Here is a 22,514-nt window from a genome sequence, read left to right as displayed (position 1 = left end):
AATGTCTCATAAGCTCCAAACCACATCTTCCTCACAAAACCCCCATCGTCGTGAACCCGCGCCTGACTCCTCCGCTGCCGGCGGAGTTCCCCCTGAGCCTTCGAAGGTTTCTGCCTTCCGTCTAAGAACCTTTGCCACGCTCTCGATTCCTGTTCAATTGGCCCCCCCCCCCTCAATCGGTGATTCATCAGCCCTCAGAATACACCTCTCGGGACATGGTGATCGACCTCATTGAGGCGGTCGACGGTCTATGTTATGAGGACGATCTTAATGAAAAGCTTCGCGCGGCGGCCTGCAAAGAAGAGGACCTCCCCTAACTTCATAAAGCCGACGGCGACATAGCTCGCTATCATATTTTTTATGTTTATGAGTATCAATTCACGAAGCTGGGAATTAAGTTCCCTTTTTCGCCTTTCTTCTGCGACGTTCTGGCCGACATCAATGTGGCTCCCTGTCAACTGCACCCTAACGCTTGGGCGTTCATGCGGTGCTTCGAAATTTTATGCGTTGCCATCCAGGTCACACCATCGCCTGTCCACTTCTTCTATCTATATGATGTGGACGCTAAATCTTTGAAGGTCAAAGGTTGGGTCTCTTTAAAGGCGTGCACGGGTCGTAAATGCCTGAACCCCTTTAAGGGTAACGCCAAAACTAGCTTCGCCCAGAAGTACTTTATGGTGGCGGTTCACCAGGCCTACCCTGAGGTTTTTACCTTAAGGGACGGAACCGCCAGTTTCCCCTTCTACTGGACCGACAAACCCAACGGGATCGTCGACCCTCCAGTAGATTCGCTGACCGTCGAGGACAAAACCATCATCGGCTTCTTCGCTTAACTCCCAATCCTTGATTGTTCCAAGGTTATTGAAGGCGCTCACCATTCCAAAACCCCAAAATACCTAGGTCGCCACCTTATGCCAGAACACCTCCACTTGCTTCCTTTTCCACCATTTACTTTCCCTGCTTTATTATTTAAAAATTATGCTTGATCTGAACTTCACTTATTTAACTTGCTCTTTCCTCTTTCGCAGCTGACATGGGTTTTACTAACGAGGAACTCCAGCTCGCCGCCGCGAGGAGGCTTGCGAAGTTTCCACCTGTAACGCCCGTAGTTGATTAAATAATAATCGGGGAAATTGTTAATTTTTAGCCGGGAGAAATCAATATTAGAATAGTATTATTTTTTAGTCGATTGAGCATACATCCGGGAGCTACTAAGATGTATCAGGACTTGAAAGGTTTGTTTTGCTGGCCTGGTATGAAACGTGATGTGGCACAGTTTGTCTATGCTTGCTTGACCTTCCAGAAGTCGAAGATTAAACATCAGAAACCTGCAGGGTTGATGCAACTGTTAGAAGTCCCAGAATGGAAATGGGATAGCATTTCGATGGACTTTGTGACGGGATTACCGAATACCTCGGGAGGGCATGATTCGATTTGGGTGATTGTTGATAGGCTTACAAAGTCGGCACACTTTATCCCTATTAACATCACATATCCAGTTCCCAAGTTGGCGTAAATCTATACTAAGGTAATTGTGAAATTACATGGTGTTCCTTTGTGTATTGTGTCAGATAGAGATCCGAGGTTTACTTCTGATTTTTGGAAGAGTTTGCAAGAAGCGTTGGGATCTAAGTTGAGGTTGAGCTCGGCGTATCATCCGCAGACAGATGGACAGACCGAGAGGACGATTTAGTCTTTGGAGGATTTGTTAAGAGCATGTGTTCTTGAGCAGGGAGGTTCGTGGGATACTTATCTTCCGTTGGTTGAGTTTACTTATAACAACAGTTACCATTCTAGTATCGGGATGGCCCCTTTTGAGGCGTGTTATGGTCGGAGGTGTAGGACTCCGTTGTGTTGGCATGAATCAGGTGAAAGTGTAGTACTTGGACCTGTGATTTTTCGAGAGACTACTGAGAAGGTAAGGTTAGTTCGAGAAAAGATGAAAGCTGCTCAAAGTCGACAGAAAAGTTACCATGACAAGAGGAGGAAAGATTTGGAATTCCAAGCCGGTGACCATGTGTTTCTGAGAGTCACACCTGTGACAGGTGTTGGCCGAGCTCTGAAGTCTAAGAAGCTCACTCCTCGTTTTATTGGTCCGTATCAGATATCAGATAGAGTTGGAAAAGTTGCTTACCAAGTGGCGTTACCGCCAAATCTTGCTAACTTGCACGATGTGTTTCATGTATCACAACTCCGGAAATATATACCCGATCCATCACATGTGATTCAGATGGATGATGTGCAAGTGCGGGACAATCTCACAGTGGAGACGATGCCTGTACGTATTGCAGATCGTGAGTTGAAGAATCTGTGAGGAAGGGAAATTGCATTGGTGAAAGTCGTCTGGTTAGGAGCTGCTGGAGAAAGCATGACCTGGGAGTTAGAGAGCAAGATGCGAGACTCCTATCCCGAGTTGTTTGCACCAGGTAAACTTTTATTTTCGAGGACGAAAATACTCTGAGTGGGGGAGGGTTGTAACGCCCGTAGTCGATTAAATAATAATCGGGGAAATTGTTAATTTTTAGCGGGAGAAATTAATATTAGAATAGTATTATTTTTAGTAGCATGTTAATTAAGTAAGAGGGCTTAGTTTTGTGATGGTAATAGTAATACTGGAATTATAATATATTATAATTAGAGTAGTCAGGGGGGGTTAAAAAAAGAAAGAAAAAGAAGGGTTTGGAGAGGAAAAAAGGAAGAAGGTTGTGCGTGAAGTAGTAGGAAGAGAGGGAGAGCGGATCGGCTTCGGAGAATTCGATCGGGAACGGGGAGCTGCACTCAATCCAAAGGTAAGGGTGGGATTTTGAGTTTCTAATGGAATTATGGTGAATGATATTAGGGATTTGGGAGATGTGGAATTGTTGCTGTTAATGATGTTCTGGAAATCTGATTTGAAATCCATTGATTTTAGGATTTTCTTTTGTGTGATTGAACGGGGTGAGGGCAGAACCACAGTATGCTAGGAGTTTTGGGTTGAGGTTTCCTTTTGATTTTCTTTATGATCACGCACATAAGGACTGTTAGGTAGCATGCTTGTTAGGTTTTGTGTCTTGTTTGATGAGAAACAACTTTAACCACTTATTTTGGAACATAAAACGGACTGGTCATTTTCCTGGTATGAACCGTGACTTTCGAAGCCTTTTAGAGCCTGTTTAGAGTGCTCGAATAATGTTGCGTTGAACTGAAAAAGTGTAGGCCTTTGAAAGAGCTTTCTGGAATGATATGGTACATAATTTTTGGTTGAGAGACGAGGTCTGTAAGTTCAGTTTAGTAAACCATGTTTTTCTGCGGTCTGTATCTGCTATCTCTGCCAGTGAACTTCAACGTGATTTTTCACCTTGTTAATGTGCCCATAAAATTCTTTGATGAACTATAAAGTGGTAGAGTTTTCTGTTAGCTTTTCAAATTGAGGTCATTTGTAATTTTTGAACAAGTAACGAATCCTGTAGGTTATCTCTACTGAAACATGTTTCTGCTGTGAGCGTAATTCCTGAACTGCTATATGAACTTTAAAGCTGTCTTATAATTGGTTTTCTTCCCTACTGCAAGCTAGAATGAATCAAATTGAGTACGTAGTATAACGTTAGTGTTTTATAGTAAGATTGATGATTTCTTGAATATGAGCCAAAAGAATAAGGTGCTGAGTTATGTGGTTTTAAGCGATGATAGTGATGTGGTGATATAGGTGCAATGCCTCATGTTGAAGTGATGATTATGAGATGTATACGCCCTTTCGAGTCGCATAGCATTTGCATACTCTGTGATGGCATGTATTGGCGTTTTGTGATGAAGGTTTATGCCTTGTGCCTCTAATAATTGGCAATTAGTGATGAGGGCTGAAGCCCTGTTGGTACCTCATGCACATGCATAGTCCTTGTTGTGTTCAAGTTGCATCCGAGTCGATGACGTTATTTGTGACTGTTTTAGTAACTGATCTAAATGAATGTAAAAAGAAGTGGTGTGGCATTAATCTAGCATATTCATTGCCATTCTTATATTTATGATACTCGATATCTCACCCCTTCTGTTTGAATGTTACCCTTGTTGGTAACGTGCAGGTAATCAGGAGGAGTAGTCTATAGCCTTTATTTCGAGTTGGAGTCCTTGCTCTGATACGTAGCACTCGGGGGGGGGGGATGGACGCTTGTTTCGTTTCTGTTATATTTGTTGTTGAATTAAGTTATCACTAGTGTTTTTACCCGTGCGCTGCACAGCGAAAGATTTTTCTAATTTTTTTATGACAATTATTTTTACATGAAATTGACATGATTAACTACCACAAAACCATAGATAACAATAGAAATTAGATTTGATTCGTTTACACAACAATGAAAAACTGAATAAATCTAACAAAGGTTGATGATTACAAAAATATATATATCAGCAACAAAAAGATGTCATATGAACGTTATGCATTCCACTTGTTGCTTGCTGCCCCATTATCATTGAAAGTCTGTTGAATCTGCAACAATTTAGAAAATGTTTTAAATAAGTAGATAAAAAAATACAGCATGCTAAATACAATGTGCATTATACAAAGAAGTACGAATTCAAAGATAGATAATCTAACCATTCATATTGACTGGAATACTTCTTCACACACAACATTCCGAGTGCAATTAGATACTACTCCTTTGTCATCGACTATAAGTATCTTCAACCCTTTTCTAGATTTTACTCTTGATAGAGCTACATATAGCTGGCCATGCGTGAACACCGGCCTAGGAAGGTATAATCCAACATGCGATAACGACTGGCCTTGGCTCTTATTTATAGTCATAGCAAAACAAACAGTAATAGGGAACTGTCTCCTTGAGAATTTGAAAGGAAGGCCAGTATCAGAAGGAGTTAAGCTAAGCCTAGGAATATAAACAGGTTTACCTGTTTTAGAACCGGAAAGAGCTCTTGCAACAATGATATAAGGTGTCAAAGTGCTCACTATCAATCTTGTTCCATTACACAATCCAGCAGACTGATCAATGTTCTGAATTAACATGATAAGGACACCAACTTTGAGAACAATTCTGTGGTTGGGAATACCATAGCACTTAACATCATTTAGAAATTCTGAAGTGAACCATTCTACATCTATTTCAGAGTCTTCATCTGACCTGCATGGTGTGTCATAACTCAAATATTCTGTTTCCTCCCCAGGGATCATTGACATCATGAAGTTATTAACCTCTTCAACACTTTCAAGAGTGGGAGCAAGGAGTGCTCTTTGTTCAAAATATGCATAGTTCTCCAAATTAGCAACAACATTGGGATATGCAAAATTGACTAACTCAAGTAAGGGATTATCGGACTCCCTCACCAATAAATCAGAGGGAATTTCTATAATAGAATCATCCTCATCGATTGGCTTAACCGTGCCATCGCCCACTTGAAGAAGCCAATCCGCAAATTCTTTGATCTCCAAGGATGAAGAAGAGGACCCTGCTTGTTGTAATCTCATGTTGGTAGTTAACTTCGTTACTTTACAATGCTTCCATAGGTATGATGAATTCACAGAAGAAGAAATGATTTCTGATCTACTTCCTTTCAAAATTACTGGCAGAATCTGTCGAAAGTCCCCACCCAAAACAACTACCTTTCCTCCAAAGGGTTTATCGTGGCCAAAAGTTGCTTGGGTCTTCATGATGTCATTCAAAGTTTTGTCTAGAGCTTCAAAACAGTGCTTGTTAAGCATTGGAGCTTCATCCCAAATGATAAGACTTGCATTCTGAAGCATTTCAGCTTTATGAGAACCTTGACGGACATTACATGTTGATGATTCATGGATAGTGATAGGAATGGAAAATCTAGAGTGAGCAGTTCTACCTCCAGGTAATAGTAATGAAGCAATGCCACTTGACGCAACATATAGAACAATCTTTCCTTCAGAACGCAGCGCAGCTGAGAGGGTACTCCACACAAAAGTTTTACCAGATCCGCCAAATCCATATAGGAAAAAAAATCCTCCGTTATTGGACGAAACAACATCCAATATCTGTAAATTGACATAATTTGTCAAAAAGAAAATACGAAACACATAATAATCGAATTTATTCATTTTTTCTTCTATTATGCTTTAATCATAATTTATTACCTGGGTATACGCTCCTTTCTGTTCAAAAGTTAGGGAACAGACCAATTGTTGATGTTGTACGTTCATTTCATCCTTATTGTAATTAAGCTCATCTGCAACAAATTGATTTTCAAAATGAAAGGTCTCACAAAATGATGGATAAGGTAAGCTAGGCCATTCTTTAAGTGACCTTCCATTGGTTCTCAACACCTTCTCTATCTCAATCAAACATAAGTTCATCAAATCCTCATCATTGATTTGAAGATCTGCAACAAATATTAAATGGATTTAAAACAATATAGAAAAACATTCTCTAAATCACGTAATCTATATAATAAAATCCAATTGTACAGAGGTTGTTTCTTTGATATAGCAAAGGAAATGATTCCTTCTAAGATGCCCATTTCAAATAACACACAAAAATAAAAAACGTCATTAAATATATTTAATAAGAGCATAGTGCAAAAATACCTGGCATTTTAAGCAACCTTCTTCTGTGGTAAAAAATGTCGTCAGCTAAAAATCTCCATGTCTTATCCCACAATTCTCTTGGCTTTCCTATAGCGTTTGTTGAGAGCAACGTTACAAACAAATGCCTCAAATAAGACCCTGAACCAATCTCACTCATGTGAATAATCCCATCAACATACTCCCTCTCATCTTCCATTAATCTCATAGCATCGCACGCATCTTGGAATGTTGGATAAACAACCCCTTTGACAGTTCTTAAACTTGCAAAACTGTCACAGCCTCTCTGTTTGGTTAATAGAATCCTCATGTAATATACCTCGCCCATGCCTAAAGTGATATATTGAAGACGACCAAGGGAGAAACCTCTCTTTCTTGGCTCCCATACTTGCTTATCTTTCTTATAAACAATCATAGACGGATATTCAGCATACGTTAAAATTCTTCCCTCCGAGTATAGCTTATTCGAATTCATCCATGCTAAGAATTGAGTATCTTTAGTTGAACATTTTTCAACAACGCCTTCCAAGTCTTCATCGTCGTTGAAAGTTACACACTGTTCACCGGGAAGATGAAATGATAAGCGCTTCACGGGCGGCCATCCTCTCGTGGATATCAAATTTAAATGTCCTCCATGCTGCCTCACATGGAGTTAGATACCTGCCATTTCATTTCAGTTTAATAACTGGGTAAAAATCAACCATGCATGTACACTTTGGATCAATAACCCCACACGGATCGTGGATCATGAAGGAGGAAACGGCCTTGTAAAGCTTTGGATACAACTGCGGGTCAGGAAGCTCAGCTGAAATGAATTTATCAATGTCCTCTCCGGTTATCAATTTGTACTGGGGTTTCAACCATTGAAGAATGTGCGCGTGTGGCAATCCACGTTTTTGAAACTCTACTGTATACATACCTTCACAAAAAGTTAAACGAAATTAAATGGAAATCTAAAATTGCAGTATTAATGATATTGCAACAGAAACATAGATTTCCGGAAAAAAAAATAATAATAAATGACATACCTGCATCAACAGGACCAAATATAGTGATTTTCCTTAAATCAGACATCAGATTATCGAGCTTCATCTTGAAAACTCTAACACAAATATCAGGTCTATCTTCAGCTCTCAAATTCCTAGCACGGACATACCTTTGAATTTCCCCCCATTGTGAATTACATGTTGCTGTAATAAAAAGATCAGGGTACCCAAACTTTTTGCAAATTGACATGGCATCCTGACAATTATTAAACATGTAACGACGACCTCCTGTAAAGGAAGGAGGCAATATAATCCGCTTTCCTACAGATGACGGGTCTGTCTCTCCCTTCTCAATTGCCTCTGCAACCCCATTTAAATAATCTGCTCTTATGGTTTTCTGATTAAATCGAATATATGAAAGACGGTTTGCTTCAATCATGGTATATGCGTCAACGACGAACTGTTGGAACAACCTCTTAGCAAAAATAATGTTCCCATACTCACTGTTTCTGTCTTGAAGGCGGAATGAAATGAATTGCCTCATAGAGACTTTCCATCTTTTGTAGCTTCCCATGTTTCTAAAAATCTCACTAATGGGAATATCTTCACGGAAGCCATCTTCACCGTAAGGAAATATAAGTGGATAGTGCAAGGGAATGAAAGCAGTATGTGTTTCAGGTATGTTTGAAAGATATCCATCATTCATTTTCACTACAACATCTCTGCCAACGTCTGACTCCCCAATGTCCCCAACAATCAAGGCTGCAACCTCATCCATTGACGACATATTATAAGTTCTAGGATCTTTCCCCTGGGCTCTGAACAGACAGATAGATAATTGGGTTGATTCATCAGAGTTCAATCGTTCTCGGACCTGCCTAAATATTTTGGCTAGGACATTGTGTCTGTCAATCATCTGCTTAAGATCTTCCACTAAAGAAAGGTCAAGACCCTGTCCTCTCCCATTAGAGCTACAAAAGAAATAGAATTTAAGATCATAAGGCTGTTAACAATTATATAATAAATAATCAAAATGATCAAAAGAATTAATTTCAGGATTTCGTACCTTAGATTCCTCACTCTATTAGAATTCTCATTCTGTGTATCATAAATATACAACTGAGCAAACTTAGGAGGTTGCCCCTGACGTGGAATTAAAGAACCCATACGGTGATAGTTCTGTCCACTCAATACAAATTGAGGGGGGCCTCCACCGTCATTAAGAGCAGTTAAAACCTTCCCACCCATAGACGTAAAGGAAAACATGCTATTATATGCTCTTATATTCTCCTTGAAATTTTGCGCCCTTGGTTCTTTATCTGTTATCAAGTCAAGAAGTAGAGGAGGAGGCGTAGGGATTAAGGGTAAATCAACCTTCCCCTTCATACAACACAATGAAAAAGCTGCAGCCCCATCAGAATCTATCTTCCCCGATTTCTCAGAAGCCCACATGAAAGCTCCGCAGTAAAAGCAAGCGCTGGTTGGAGCTCCAAAATCAAGAACGTCTTTAAAAAAAATAGATGTCATCAATAGAGCCTCATGATTCAATAAAAAATAACATATATAAAATTTTGGTTTATGAAAAAAGATTAGGATGATACCTGTATTTTCAGCTATCTGAAGCAAAGCAACAATGTTTGCTGGAATTTCAGGAATCACTTCATGCGTATGTTCCACATAATCCTCATCTGAATCCCCATGAGGTATCATATGAATTAAGAAGGTAGGTTAGATGTAAATAACAAAAATAATATCAAAAGAACTAATATTAAACAATTTTCTCTTAAAATAATTTTGATGTATGAAATATAACCTGATTCAGCATCTTCAGAATCACTGCTTAATGCTCCAGGTTCACATAAAGCCACATTAGATGGCCCTGCTTCATCTGCAGTTCCATTAGAGGGAGAAAACCTTCCTCTCTTGGTATCCAAAGCTTTCTTTCTTAAATAACGCGACCACTTTGATTCCGAACGGATAGGGGTAGGCAACTTTTTAATTATTTTAACCTTTTTCATTCTAGATGGAGCCCTCATTTGTTTTTGTTTTTCACCTTTGTTTGGCTTCAATATTGATGGAGAAGGATGTTTTGATGACGTAGCAATGACAGTAGATAGGAGGATTGGAAGAATTACTATCAAAATTAGAAAATTGTTTTTTCTCTGGCACATGAAGAAACACCCCATACAATTTTAACCCATTCATTGAAACACACCAACAATTACAATACTATCTAAATATCAATCTGGTCTCCATAGTTCATGTATGCAATTCCTTCTTCCGGGCTTGTAAATTGAAATAGTAAATAGTCATATGGGGAGAACTGGTTAGCTTCACAGAAGAACCTCCATCCACTTCCAATTTTGGCATAACGATGACAGGAACTGATTAGGATACGACACTCAAACGGGATTCTTTTAGGACCTACGAACATCCAATTGTGTAGGCCAGCTTCTATAAGATACGCAGCATCATCCTTTGGGACATACTGAATATAAATCAAAGAAAAATATAATGGAAACATGCATGTCAAAAGAATAAAAGACATGAACAAAAAAAATGAACAAAAAGGAAAAACATACGGTAAAAACAACTCACCAAATGACTCTTTTTTGCATAGTATGTAGTAAGAGTGCATGTGAAAATACACTAAAAAACGATGCCAGGAACTGGGATAGGCGCCACAGGAATTATAACATCTCCATCCACTAAGCCATCATCAATTTCAATGATTTCTGGTTCTATTTCTGCACCATCAACGACATTATCAGCAGCAACAACATCAGGCACTTCTTGACCACCTTCTACATCGAGTTGTTGACCATTTGTTAGACCAGTTGTTGCAACAACTCCACTACTTTGGGCAGAAATATACCCATCGCCCTCTATATGATCAAGCAAAGAACTTTTTGAAGAAAGGCTTTGTCGAAGATTACTATAAAATTCATCATCATCATCATCATCTGATTTGTAAATATCTCTAAGAGGAGCGCCAGGTACATCAAGTTCCTTGCCTTCACTATTGAAAATATACATGTTAAAAACACAATCCTCAATCAAATGCATCCATATAGTGCAGGTTCCTCGCAGATAATAATCTTTTCTCAACTGCTTTCATCCATGGGTTAATCTAGGTCTAACAACACTCATGTTAAACTTAACGACGTTGGTACACCCCCCATCATCAATCAATAACCAATTCTCTTTTAATTCATCCTTAAACTGCCTGACAAACTCCAGCATCACTTCGCCTTCATTCTGGGAATGAAAAAAAAAAGGATTACAAAGGGATGAAAATAAAAAAATCAGATTAAAAAAATTCAAAAGATGTAACTCGTGCCTCATCCTCACGACTAACAATAGGCAGAAAGAATTTATAAAACGGGGGAGGAGAATGTTTGGACTTGGGCATTGAGATTGAGATAAAGGAATAACTGAAGGTGAAGCAGAACTATGGAGTACTTAAAAGAGAGAAAAGGGATTAACACAAATGGGGCAGATAGAAAAATTGATTCAACCATGATATTGAATTTATAGTCACACGTTAGAATGTGGGAGGTCAAAAAAATACTCAAAACGTAAAAATGTGTGAAATAAATTACATTTGGAAATCTGCACACAGAATTATAATCACACATAAGGAGATTAACAGTCTCTTTCATTTAAATATATTTACTATAACAACCTAGTATAAAATCATGGAAAGAGATAGATATTTTGGGGAAGAAAAAACATTTATACAATAGGAATAGATGTCATCATTTATAATCATAACCATAAATTATCACACTTTCCCAAAGAATTCAGTAAATTACCAAAAGAAATAACTCCAACTCGAAAAATAGATATATAATGAAGAGTATAAGATGGGTATTCAGCATAGAGTATAGGAAATGAAGAAAATATAAAAACTGAGTAATTATTTAAAATAACAATGTAAAAAAAAAACCAAAAACAGAAATCAATTATTTGATATGTAGTGATAAATTTTTTTGAAATCCAAAATAAATAACCTCTCAATGAAATACGGATAACAATGAGTTGAACATATATCAATGATTATTGAAGGAATGAAATATTGCAAAATTTAATGTGCATTTAAATTCCACTTAACCTTTAAAACAAAAATACACTTAAAAATAAAATATACTAAAAGAGTTTAAAACATGGCTCTACGTGGACCCCATATATTCATCATCTATTAAAAATTGAAAAATCATTGCAAGATATCAAACAAAAAAAATAAATTAGAAAATATACAATTTGAAAAAACTGAGTTATCAATTTAAAGATATTTTTGGGAAAATGTTCATACGCTCAATTGTTATATCCATTAGTTTGTTATACGAATAACAATAAATATAAAATCCTCTATCAAATACAACACTTATCATCTGGCAACCCATAATAAACACAATGGGGGATCCTTATAGTCAGTTCTGTTAAAAATCATAATGAAGGAGGATTTCTTAAATATCCCACTCTCTGGAGGGCTGTTTGTATTCTTGACAATTTCTCTAATATGAATTATTACTTAAAAAAAAAGGATAATCTAGGATAATATATAAAGGGGATAGTTCGTTTTCCCTTCCACAACATCTATATATATTTTAAACAATAGTCAGAAGCATGGCTATAGGTGATAGGCATGGATTTAAAATTTTTGAAAAAATCATAAATCACTTAAATAGTTCAGAATTATAAATCACTTAAATAGTTAAAACAAAAAACAATAATTTTAAAGGTTTAACAGATCCACAAGGAGTAGTATATATTGGAAGTTGTTGTTGAGAAAATTATAATAAAATTTATTGTTATATCCATTAGATTGTTATAGGAATTACATTAACCTTAGAAGTTTCTATTAAATATCCCCCTACTCATATGCCATACAATGGAAAACATAGCCACCCAATTTAATACACATTTTTTTTAATCCTATCACTTTTTTCTTAATAAATATCCAACCTTATAATTTAATCCATTTGTTAAATTAATCCTTATTGAAAAAGATACTTTTAGAAACACGTTATACAACTTCTAAAAATGCATTGCACGCTTCAATTATCTATATATATAATTTAAACAATAATAAGAACCACATATTTGAATTTAGGAGTGCAAGGTGATTGAAGCTTGGAATAAAATTGTAAAAAATATGAAAAGATTAAAACTTCTTCTTCATTCCATGAAAAGCAACATTACACATAATGCAAGCATTCCTTGCAATTCTTCAACGTTAGAAGCACATAGATATGATACTTGACCAACCCATCGATACAAACAACCCCAATTCCTTACTAATGTTTGGTATAAAAAATATAGCCATCAAATGAAAATGAACCCAAACTTCCAAACTATCAGATCAGATATTCTCTAACAGAAGGATGAATTTGTCATCCTTGATATAAAAAGAAAATAGCCAGATTTTAGCAAGGAATTGTTTTTATTACTGATGGATAGATAGATAGTCAAAGAGGATTAAAAACATGTTGTAACCAAGTTCATTACATTTAGATTCTGAACACAGGAAAAAAATCATCTAATTTGTAGTAGATGCTTAAGTAATGTAAGAGAAGATGCACCATAAAAGTTCACATAGTTCATAAACTTTTAACAAAAATGATAAAATAAAATACCAGTATGAGAATCTGAGGATATCCGGAGCTTGCTTCATTCAATGATGTATCCCCTATCTGCATCTTAGCTGCAAAAAAGCAATCAATTAAAGGGTTAATTTGCAGTTAGCTTCAGATAGACAAAAAAACGTTTGAGAGAAAGAGAAAGCAAGAAGAAATAAATTCAGGGTAGGCCACTCACTTGAAGCAAGAATCGATCAAGAAACAGAGCAAATAATGTTTACACATAAAGTTCACTTTATTTGTTGTTGTCTAATCTAATCATTTACATGAGTGCGATATTTTTTATTCTTTCGTTCATCATCTCATATCATGCTAAACTCCTAGTATATAAAAAATAATTATGATTCATACGGGACTTACACAGTGAGTAAATTCCATTCGTTTGTAGTCTTCCCAAGTCAATTCAACTTCCCCTGCTTGCTTCTTGAGTCTGGCAATTTCATTGTGCTCTTCCTATCATTATTCATTACACAACAATGGAAAAATAATTAATAATCAAGAGAAAAACTCAATAGTTTTTATGATAAAAGCTGAACTAAGAAAATATATATGTACTCTGACCCTCAGTTGTTGCATACCTTGAGGACAAAAATGGGGAAAGGTCCTCTTGTTAAAGAGCAGAGGGCATCTTGGAATCAATCTGAAGGAAGCGGTGGCGGTGGGGATCGCATGTTCTGATTCGGGTTGGGAGCAGAGGAGACGCGAGTTCCTCAACGTGGAAAGCTGGGCGAGGAATGACGGTGCAGAGGAGTTGAGAACTATGAAGCAGACTCGGAAATTTGAGTTAGTAGTGAGAAAGAGAACAATATATAGAAAGCAAATTTGAAATTTCAAAACTTTGTGCAGATGCAGATGAACGTAACCACCGAAAAAGTTTAAAAGCTTTGGTTCCCAATGTGTCACACGTGAATAAAGCTTGTTGAAGAAAGGGTACATATGAATAAGGCTTCTTGGGGAAGGAGGATGGTTGGGTTTCCCATTGGTCACAACTAAATGGAAAGGGGGGATTTATTTTTTTGGGTAAGCAAGAGAAAGAGGGAATTAATGAGCAGTATTGGAAAGGGGGAGAGACAGAGAGTGGAAATTCAAATATTAATGGGAGCTGTGCAGTGTTTTCCTTGGAAAGTGGTGGGGGCGGTTGAAGAATTTTGATTAGGCATGAATGGAAGAGATTAATTGGAATGGGGAAAATATAACTATTAGAGCAGATAATGGGAGAGAGAAGAGTGAGTGGGCGGTTTAAATAATACATAGGGAATGTTGAAATACAAATAAAGGAGGCTGAATAATTAAATCATTTTCGAATATAAATGAAAAAGGGACCGGATTCATAATCTATTTTTCAACATGAGAAAAGGGAGGATAAAGAGATAAAATCAATGAAGATTAATGTTAATTGTACATTGAAATTTGACCAACAATAAACACTCAATGATTTTATGCTTATGCCGAGATAATGGGGGAGACCAAATTAATGGAGATAGTGGAAGAAGAAGGAAAATGAAGGTTGGAGGAATAAAAATGAATATAATATTCATGGAGGGACACGTGTCACGTTGTGATGCAAAGGGGAGGGAATAAAATATTGCAAAATATTCAGGAGCTGAGGTTTTTGATAATGGCATGCTTAGAGTGTTACTGCTTTAATATATATACTAGTATGTATACCCGTGCCGATGCACGGGGGACATATTTCCAAGTATACAATAATTTTCTTTTAATATATAGAATTATTTATTTTGTATGAATTAACAAAAAATATAAATATAATTTATTGTGTTTTTAATTTGTTTATGATATAATAATACAATAATTGTATGATTTTTGTTTTTATCCTTTTATTTTTATTTTTCATATCTCAAAATAAGATGATAGAAAATATTGATTACATATTAAATTTACCTGTGCCGTTGCACGGTGGCATATTTCCGAACATATTAAAAACTGTTTTTAATATAAGGATTAATTTTTTTATATATAAATGAGGATTAATGTGTTTATGATGTAAGAATATAATAAATTATATGATTTTTGTTTTTTTATTGTTTTTTTCCTATCTCTAAATAATTATACACAATTTATAACATATGGAAAATGTGATAGAAAAAATGAATCACATTAAATTACATTTTTTTACACTATATATTTTTGATTTCATAATCCCTAAATAATTAAAAAAAATATATAAAGAATGCAATAAATAGCTCATTCAGAGCATTTGAAACAGATGCTTTCAAATGAGGATAGGCGGAAAAAGATGGAGAAGCTTTTATGTAATTTGGGAATTTCTCTCTCTCTCTCTCACACCTCTCTCTCCCTCTCCCTCTCTCTCCCTCTCCCTAGATCTCTCTCTCTCCCCCTCTCCCTAACTCTCTCTCCCTCTTCACCTCCCTCTCCCCCTCTCCCACTCAATCCATAAAATTACAATAAAATTTATTTTTTTGTTATTTTTAATTAGAAATATTTATAGTAAACGTTCTTCCCCGTCGGATTCTATTTTCAAAATCAAATTGTAATGCTTCTGTATATCTACTCCTAACAATATAAAAAAAGTCTAGGAAAATTATAAAAATTATATTAAAATATTTTCTATTAGTTTCAACTTGAAGGTATTTTCATGCAAAATGTTCCTCATCGTATCAACTTTTTAACCTAAACACCAATAAATATAGAATATATATTTTCAATCCCCGTGTGACTATATATTTATATGTATTTACTTCTTAAAATTTAATATTGATTATTTTTAACTTGGAAACATTTTAATGTAAATGTTCTTCCCTGTGAGATCCTCATTTTCACAATCAAATTGCAAAGCCTTGTATATCTACTCTTAAAATTACTTTAAAAGTCTGAAAAAAGAACTAAAAGTATAACAAAAAAATATTTCTATTAGTTTCAACTTGAAAGTATTTTCATGAAAAATGTTCCTCCTCGTATGAGCTTTTTAATATGTAACTAAAACATAAAAAAAATTAAACTATATATCTTCATTTATTCTGGACTGGGCGATCCCCTAGAGGGGCAACGCCCAGCATGTATCCCGCCCTGAGGCGGGGCCCTGGCCTTCAGATGGGCCTTGATCTCGGAGGCCCAATTGGCCCAATAGGTAGTACCCAAGCTCTATAAATAGGAGGTAGTTATCAATTGTAAGGGACTTTTGGCTCATTTGATGAGATAACACTTGAAATTCAGCACTCTCTCTCATTCTCACTCTCTCTTGGCACAATCCCTCTACCTCTAGGTACTATGCCTCTCTTCAATGTTCATTCCTAGAACATTTGGCGCCGTCTGTGGGGACCGAACACCACCACCTCCTCCATCGCCTTCACAGGTGGGATCTCTGGAGCGCTCACCAGGGAATTCACCTGCTCCGGAACAACAACCGGCGGTGACGCAGGAGCAATGGCGCCATTTGATGCGCAGCATTGGCAACATCCAGCAGCGGAATGAGCATCTACAGGCTCAGTTAGATTTCTACCGCCGCGAGCAGCGAGGTGATGGAAGCAGAGAAGCAGATTCCGTGGCTGAGTTCCGTCCGTTCTCGGAAGATGTCGAGAGTGTGGCGATTCTGGATAACATGAAAGCGTTAGTTCTGGATTCTTACAGCGGAGATTCCGATCCGAAGGATCATCTTCTGTATTTTAATACGAAGATGGTGATAATTGCGGCGTCAGATGCGGTGAAGTGCAGGATGTTTCCATCGACGTTCAAATCGACGGCGATGGCGTGGTTCACAACTTTGCCGCGCGGATCGATTTCAAATTTCAGAGACTTCTCATCCAAGTTTCTAGTGCAATTCTCGGCGAATAAGAATCAGCCGGTGACGATCAACGACCTATATAGTATTCGCCAGCAAGAAGGAGAATCACTGAAAGAGTACGTGGCAAGGTACAGCGCAGCGTCGGTCAAGGTTGAGGACGAGGAGCCTCGAGCTTGTGCTTTAGCATTTAAAAACGGTTTGCTACCGGGAGGGTTGAACAGCAAATTGACACGTAAGCCGGCGCGTTCGATGGAGGAGATGCGTGCTCGCGCCAGCACTTATATTCTTGATGAGGAGGACGACGCTTTCAAAAGAAAGCGCGCGAAGTTGGAAAAGGGCGACACGTCGCCCGAGCAGCGATAAAAGGAGGAGTTTCAGATCGGTGGCAAGGCGGAGGGGAAAGAACAAGGTGCGTTCACGAGAGAATGACAGATCGAGATTCTTCAAGGCGCATCCAGCGATGGCAGATCGGAGCAACACGGTTCAGTCCGACAATGAAGAGCGTCAACAGAGGTGAGGCTTCAGATCGAGGAAGCATGTAGGCGAGGGAGAGCAGATTGGTAATGACGAAGGAAAGAACGAAGGCGAGGAATCTGTCCAGAGCACAATACATGAAGAGCAGAGCCAATCCCGAGGCGTTGTATGAGGCGTTGGAATTCTGGCGGGCACGTTTTGTTTTGGCGAGCACATTTGCTTTGGCGAGCACGCGTTGGCTTTGGCGAGCACGTTTTGAGGATTAGGCGGCGAGCAAGTGTTGTTAGCGTAGCGTGCTGGCGTTGGAATCTGGCAAGCACGTTTTACTCCGGCGACGGCCCTTTTCCACCGGCGGCGGAATTCTGGCGGGCACGTTTTGTTTTGGCCGTGGAAGTTTGGCGAGTAAAGCGTTGCTATGGTTAAGATCGCTGGCAACAAATTTTCCAATTCCTTCAAACTTTTCCTCCATCTTTCATTTGATTCCCTTCTCAGTTGTTGTATTTCCTAATTTTCTTATTTTGAAGTTGATATTAGAAGTTATATTGTCTTCGCTGGTTTTGATTCAGGCAGAGAGGAGCAAATCGGATCAAAGAGAAGGAGTGGGTGAATTGAGGCACACCATTAAAGTTTTATGAAACTTGGAAGACTCTTCCATAAGCGGTTTGTTATTGGGTGGGACAAGCTCCTGATGGCGCGATTTAGTTACAAAGTGAAACAAGTTTCACGATGAACTAAATTAGCCCCGGAAAAGCCCACGTAACCACCGGATTCATTGGCGATGTGTGGGGTACAAATTGCCCATTCTACTGAGCACCGCTTTGGTAATCCAACTGGCCATTGGAACCCAAAGCACTTTGAGTCCCGAAATGGGACGATCACACCAAGGGTGGCGACCTACCGCTAGGGTGGTGACCTCATGCCAAAGGGTGGCGACCAAACGCTATGGGTGGCGACCTGTAAGACTCAGTTTAGACACACAAAAGTCGCCAAAAGGGTGGCGACCTCACGCTAAGGGTGGCGACCTACCGCAAGAGGGTCGCGACCTACCGCAAGAGGATGGCGACCTACCGCTAAAGGGTCGCGACCTACCGCCAAAAATGAGGGTAGCGACCTACCGCAAAATGGTGGCGACCTACCGCAAGAGGGTCGCGACCTACCGCAAGAGGGTTGCGACCTACCGCCAAAAATGAGGGTAGCGACCTACCGCAAAATGGTGGCGGCCTTACGCTGAGAGTGGCGAGCAAGTCAAACTAATTTCTTATAAGGCTAAAGCAAGATGGTGATGACGATGCGGCGGCGACTAAAAAATGTACGGCGGAAGCATTCCAACATGATTTACAAAATATCCAACGGCGATATAAAAAGCTATGGCGAAGGGTTGCTTAAACATAGACGAATGGCGGAAAAGTACACTACAAGGTGACAGTAAAAGCTAAAGTAATGTTAAAATTACATTATTCATTGTTTTCTTTCTCCTGTTCTTCTTCTTCCTCTTCTTCTTCAGTCGCTGTCCAGAGGTTTTGGTCAATCAGGGGAGGATCGTCGGGACCAACCAGTCCTGCGGCGGTTATCTCTTTCATTACTCCCATGGCGCTAAAGTCAAAGTTCGGGTACAAATGTTGGGCCTGATCTTTGGCGAGGTAGAAACCGCGCTCGCGGTTGTCAAGGGCGATGTCAGCGGCTTGTTCCCTCGCCTCAATGGCTTTGGCCTTCTCCGTCGCCAGCTCGTCCTCTAGACTTTTGATCTTTGCTAGTTGGGAAGCAATCTCAGCATCTTTCGTGGCGAGGGCCTCGGCATGAGTTTCGGTCGCTTTCTTGATCTCCTCGGACGTAGCCTGCATCACCGCCTCCATGTCAGATTTCGCCAAGGCCAAGGACTCCGCAGACTTTTTCTCTTGCTCCGCCAACGCTTTTTTCACTAACTCCAGCTCAGCGCACAGTACGGCAAGCTCTGACTCCTTAGCAATCAGCGCCTCGCCTCGGGCGATCAAGTCCTTCTCAGCTTGCTCTTTTTCCTTCTTGCAAGCTTGAAGGCTTGCATCAAGCTCATCTGCTTCTTCCTTCATCAGCGCCAGCTGATCCTCCAGCTCGCCGATTTTAATCCCCGCCGTGCCAATCATCTTGTCGGCATAGACTTTGTCTTTTCCTGCCTGCGTCGCCAGTTTGTCGAAACGCTTTTCCCAAGCAGCGGCGGCTTCTTGATGCTTAGCACTTTCGACCTTCAACCGCTCAGCTTCAACGTTGGCGGCATTGAACTTCTCAAACGTGTGAGCAAAGATGCACCCAGCGCGTAGGAGGCAAGCAAGAGTCTCCTCCTTGGTGTCATTCAGGCCCCGACTCAAAACTTCTTTTTCTATAACGTCACGGTTGAGACCAGCAAGAAAGAATTCTGAGGGTTCAATGGCGTTGGGGAGCATATTATAATAGCTTGAAGAACCGACCTCGGGAGCAGGGGCTTGTTCAATTTGAGCTGCTTCAGAGGTAGTGGCAGCGCCAGGACAGGATTTTTCCCCTTGAAGAGGCGGGGAAGGCATGGAGCCTGCATCATGTGTTGAGGGCGGGCTAGGAGGCGCATCTTGGCGAGGGGGAGACTTTGGGGTTTCATTTTCTTTTTCCTTATCTCCAATAGGAGTGTCGGAAGACGCAGCAGCTTTTGTGGCGTTAACGCCGGCGGAGGCGGCTGTTGCGCCAATAGAGGACTCAGCGGCAACAGCAGCGGTCGCACCAACGGAGGCAGGAGAAGAAGCTGGTACGGCGGTTGGCTCGGTAGCTGCGGCGACAGAGGCTTCAGCGACATTTTTGCCTTTAGGCGCAGCAGCAGTGGTGGGCTGAGCGCCAGGGTTGGATGTGCCGGCGTCGGAGGAGGCTTTGGTCAATCTTCTCCTCTTGGGAGCTTTGGTGCTCTCGGCTTGGTTCTCAGCACCGCCCCGTTTTTTCGCGTCGCCCTCAGTGTTGAATTTTGGGGAAAAGCGAGCCATTCTCCTCTCGCGGGCCTTCAGGAGCTCGGCGTTCGTAAAATTCATATCTTCTGTAACAATAAAAAAAAAAACGATCAGTGATAACATAGGAGTCGAGAAAGGAAATGTCAATAATAAAAGTGAGCTATGGGCAACCTAAGTATTTGGGAGTTCTTGAGAGGTCAGCGCCCTCAAGGACTGTTGTGCAGTCAAGAATAGGAAGTGGGGCAAGGAGATTAAGAAAGGCTTTATCGTTGGCGGACAAGGAATCCTCTGAAGGATCGGTGATCCCGTTGGGCTTCTCTGTCCAGTAAAGAGGAAAGAGGGCGGTCCCGTCTCTGAGGGTGAATGCCTCTGGGTAGGCGGGATGAACCGCCACACGGAAGTACTTTCGTGCGAAGGAGGACTTCGCGTTACTTTTGTGGGGATGCAAACACTTCCGGCCGGCTCGGGCCTTCAAGGAAATCCATCCTTTGTTTTTGATGGACTTGGGGTCGACGTCGTAAAGGTAGAAGAAACTGGTGGGGGATGGGGCGATGCCGACAGCGGCGCTTAGGATTTCAAAACATCGAATGAAGGCCCAGGCGTTAGGGTGGAGTTGACAGGGAGCCGCGTTGATGTCGCGGAGGACGGTTTGGACAAAGGGCGAGAAAGGAAGCCTGATCCCAAGCTCGCTAAACATGTATTCGTACGCAAAGAAAAAATGGGATCTCTTTACGTCGCCGTCTGGCTTGTGAAGCCAGGGGCGATCCCCGGGACTGCAAACCCAGATCCTGAGTTTGGCGTTAAACTCATCGTCATTGGACAAGCCACCCAGGGAGTTCACGAATTGCACAATGGGATCGCTATCTTGGAAGATGGAAGGTTGATCTATAGCCTCGTGTTTGGGGGCTACTTGGACTGGAAGGGGCAGAGTGGCGTAGGTTTTTAGTCGGTGAGCTGGGATCTCCGGAACCTCTAAACGGAGGCCGCCGGCAGCGGTGGAGTCAGGGTCGCTTTCGGAGGAGGAAGAAGAGTGATTAGGGGAGGTAGGGTTTGAAGCCATTTTTAGAAGACAGTGAAGTGAAAGAAAGGAAAAGATCAGTATGTGTGCGATGTAAAGATAAGGACAGTGGGACTCACCGGAGTAGGATGTGAAGAGTGGGTAGCGGAAAGGGTGACAAGCGACGACTCCGGAGCGGAAGTGGGCAGAAGGAGTTTGGTAAGCGATTAGGGAAGTGAAGAGGGGTCTCGGAAAGGGATGACAGTGGGGAAGAAGGGTTTTTATAGGAGAAGGGAAGAAGCTGGAAGGGTGACGCATGTTGGACGCGTGTGGAAGGTTGGAAGTCATGATGGTTTTGGGGAGGTGGGTCGCGTGCAAAGGGGAGTTACTGCGCATGATGGGACGGTTATGAAAGGTGAAGTGACGGTTCCGGAGAAAGAGGGAAATTGATGTAACCAACACAGCACGTGGGGCAGCCACGTGAGGCAGATAGAAATTTGAAAGGGTTTTAAAATAAGGGAAAGCGCGAAAAGCCTCGCCACTATAAGGATCAAACGCCATCGCCTGACGATTGACACCAACAATGAAGTTCAGCCGCTCGCCAGGGTCACCGCCAGTCAATGATTGAATGATCGGCACATGACCCATGCCTGCCACCTTTCCCGCCGGCGAGCGATCATACACCTGCTCCAACTTATCACCAATACAAAGTAGTCGTTCTCGCCGCTTGCGGACTTGTGGACTTGCCAGCTTGGTTTGCTCGTCAAGTCGGTGGACTGGGTAACTGAAAATTCTAGTTTCCTTTTGCTCACGCCATGTTGGCGATATAGTTAACTTCTCTTTCCTCAAGCCATGTTGGCAGTGTAGATTCCGGTGTACAATAAGACATGTAACAGCATTTAAAAGACACCCTTAGCTCTCGTACCTCGAGCTCGGTGTCTTGTGGACTAGTGGACTGGGCGAGCCCCTAGAGGGGCAACGCCCAGCATGTATCCCGCCCTGAGGCGGGGCCCTGGCCTTCAGATGGGCCTTGATCTCGGAGGCCCAATTGGCCCAATAGGTAGTACCCAAGCTCTATAAATAGGAGGTAGTTATCAATTGTAAGGGACTTTTGGCTCATTTGATGAGATAACACTTGAAATTCAGCACTCTCTCTCATTCTCACTCTCTCTTGG

General features: G+C 40.5%; 2 protein-coding genes across 2 annotated transcripts; both read right to left on the bottom strand.

Annotated features, from left to right (window-relative positions):
- Nucleotides 1-4,260: 4,260 nt before the first annotated feature.
- On the bottom strand, nt 4,261-7,010 carry LOC130733302 (uncharacterized). Its single transcript, XM_057585439.1, has 4 exons — nt 6,539-7,010; nt 6,089-6,333; nt 4,571-5,989; nt 4,261-4,462 (listed from the first exon to the last, which is right to left on the bottom strand). Exons 1-3 carry the CDS (start codon nt 7,008-7,010, stop codon nt 4,574-4,576), a joined length of 2,133 nt encoding a protein of 710 aa, XP_057441422.1. The 3' UTR covers nt 4,261-4,462; nt 4,571-4,573.
- Nucleotides 7,011-7,203: 193 nt separating this feature from the next.
- LOC130733312 (uncharacterized) lies at nt 7,204-14,353 on the bottom strand. Its single transcript, XM_057585449.1, has 9 exons — nt 13,742-14,353; nt 13,524-13,616; nt 13,161-13,228; nt 10,120-10,779; nt 9,335-10,009; nt 9,123-9,209; nt 8,588-9,026; nt 7,564-8,492; nt 7,204-7,454 (listed from the first exon to the last, which is right to left on the bottom strand). Exons 5-9 carry the CDS (start codon nt 9,705-9,707, stop codon nt 7,204-7,206), a joined length of 2,079 nt encoding a protein of 692 aa, XP_057441432.1. The 5' UTR covers nt 9,708-10,009; nt 10,120-10,779; nt 13,161-13,228; nt 13,524-13,616; nt 13,742-14,353.
- Nucleotides 14,354-22,514: the final 8,161 nt, after the last annotated feature.

Source organism: Lotus japonicus, chromosome 1 (assembly GCF_012489685.1).
Source record: "Lotus japonicus ecotype B-129 chromosome 1, LjGifu_v1.2".
Taxonomy (NCBI): domain Eukaryota; kingdom Viridiplantae; phylum Streptophyta; class Magnoliopsida; order Fabales; family Fabaceae; genus Lotus; species Lotus japonicus.
Note: the sequence above shows the minus strand (reverse complement) of the source record. Positions and strands in the feature narration are given on the sequence as shown.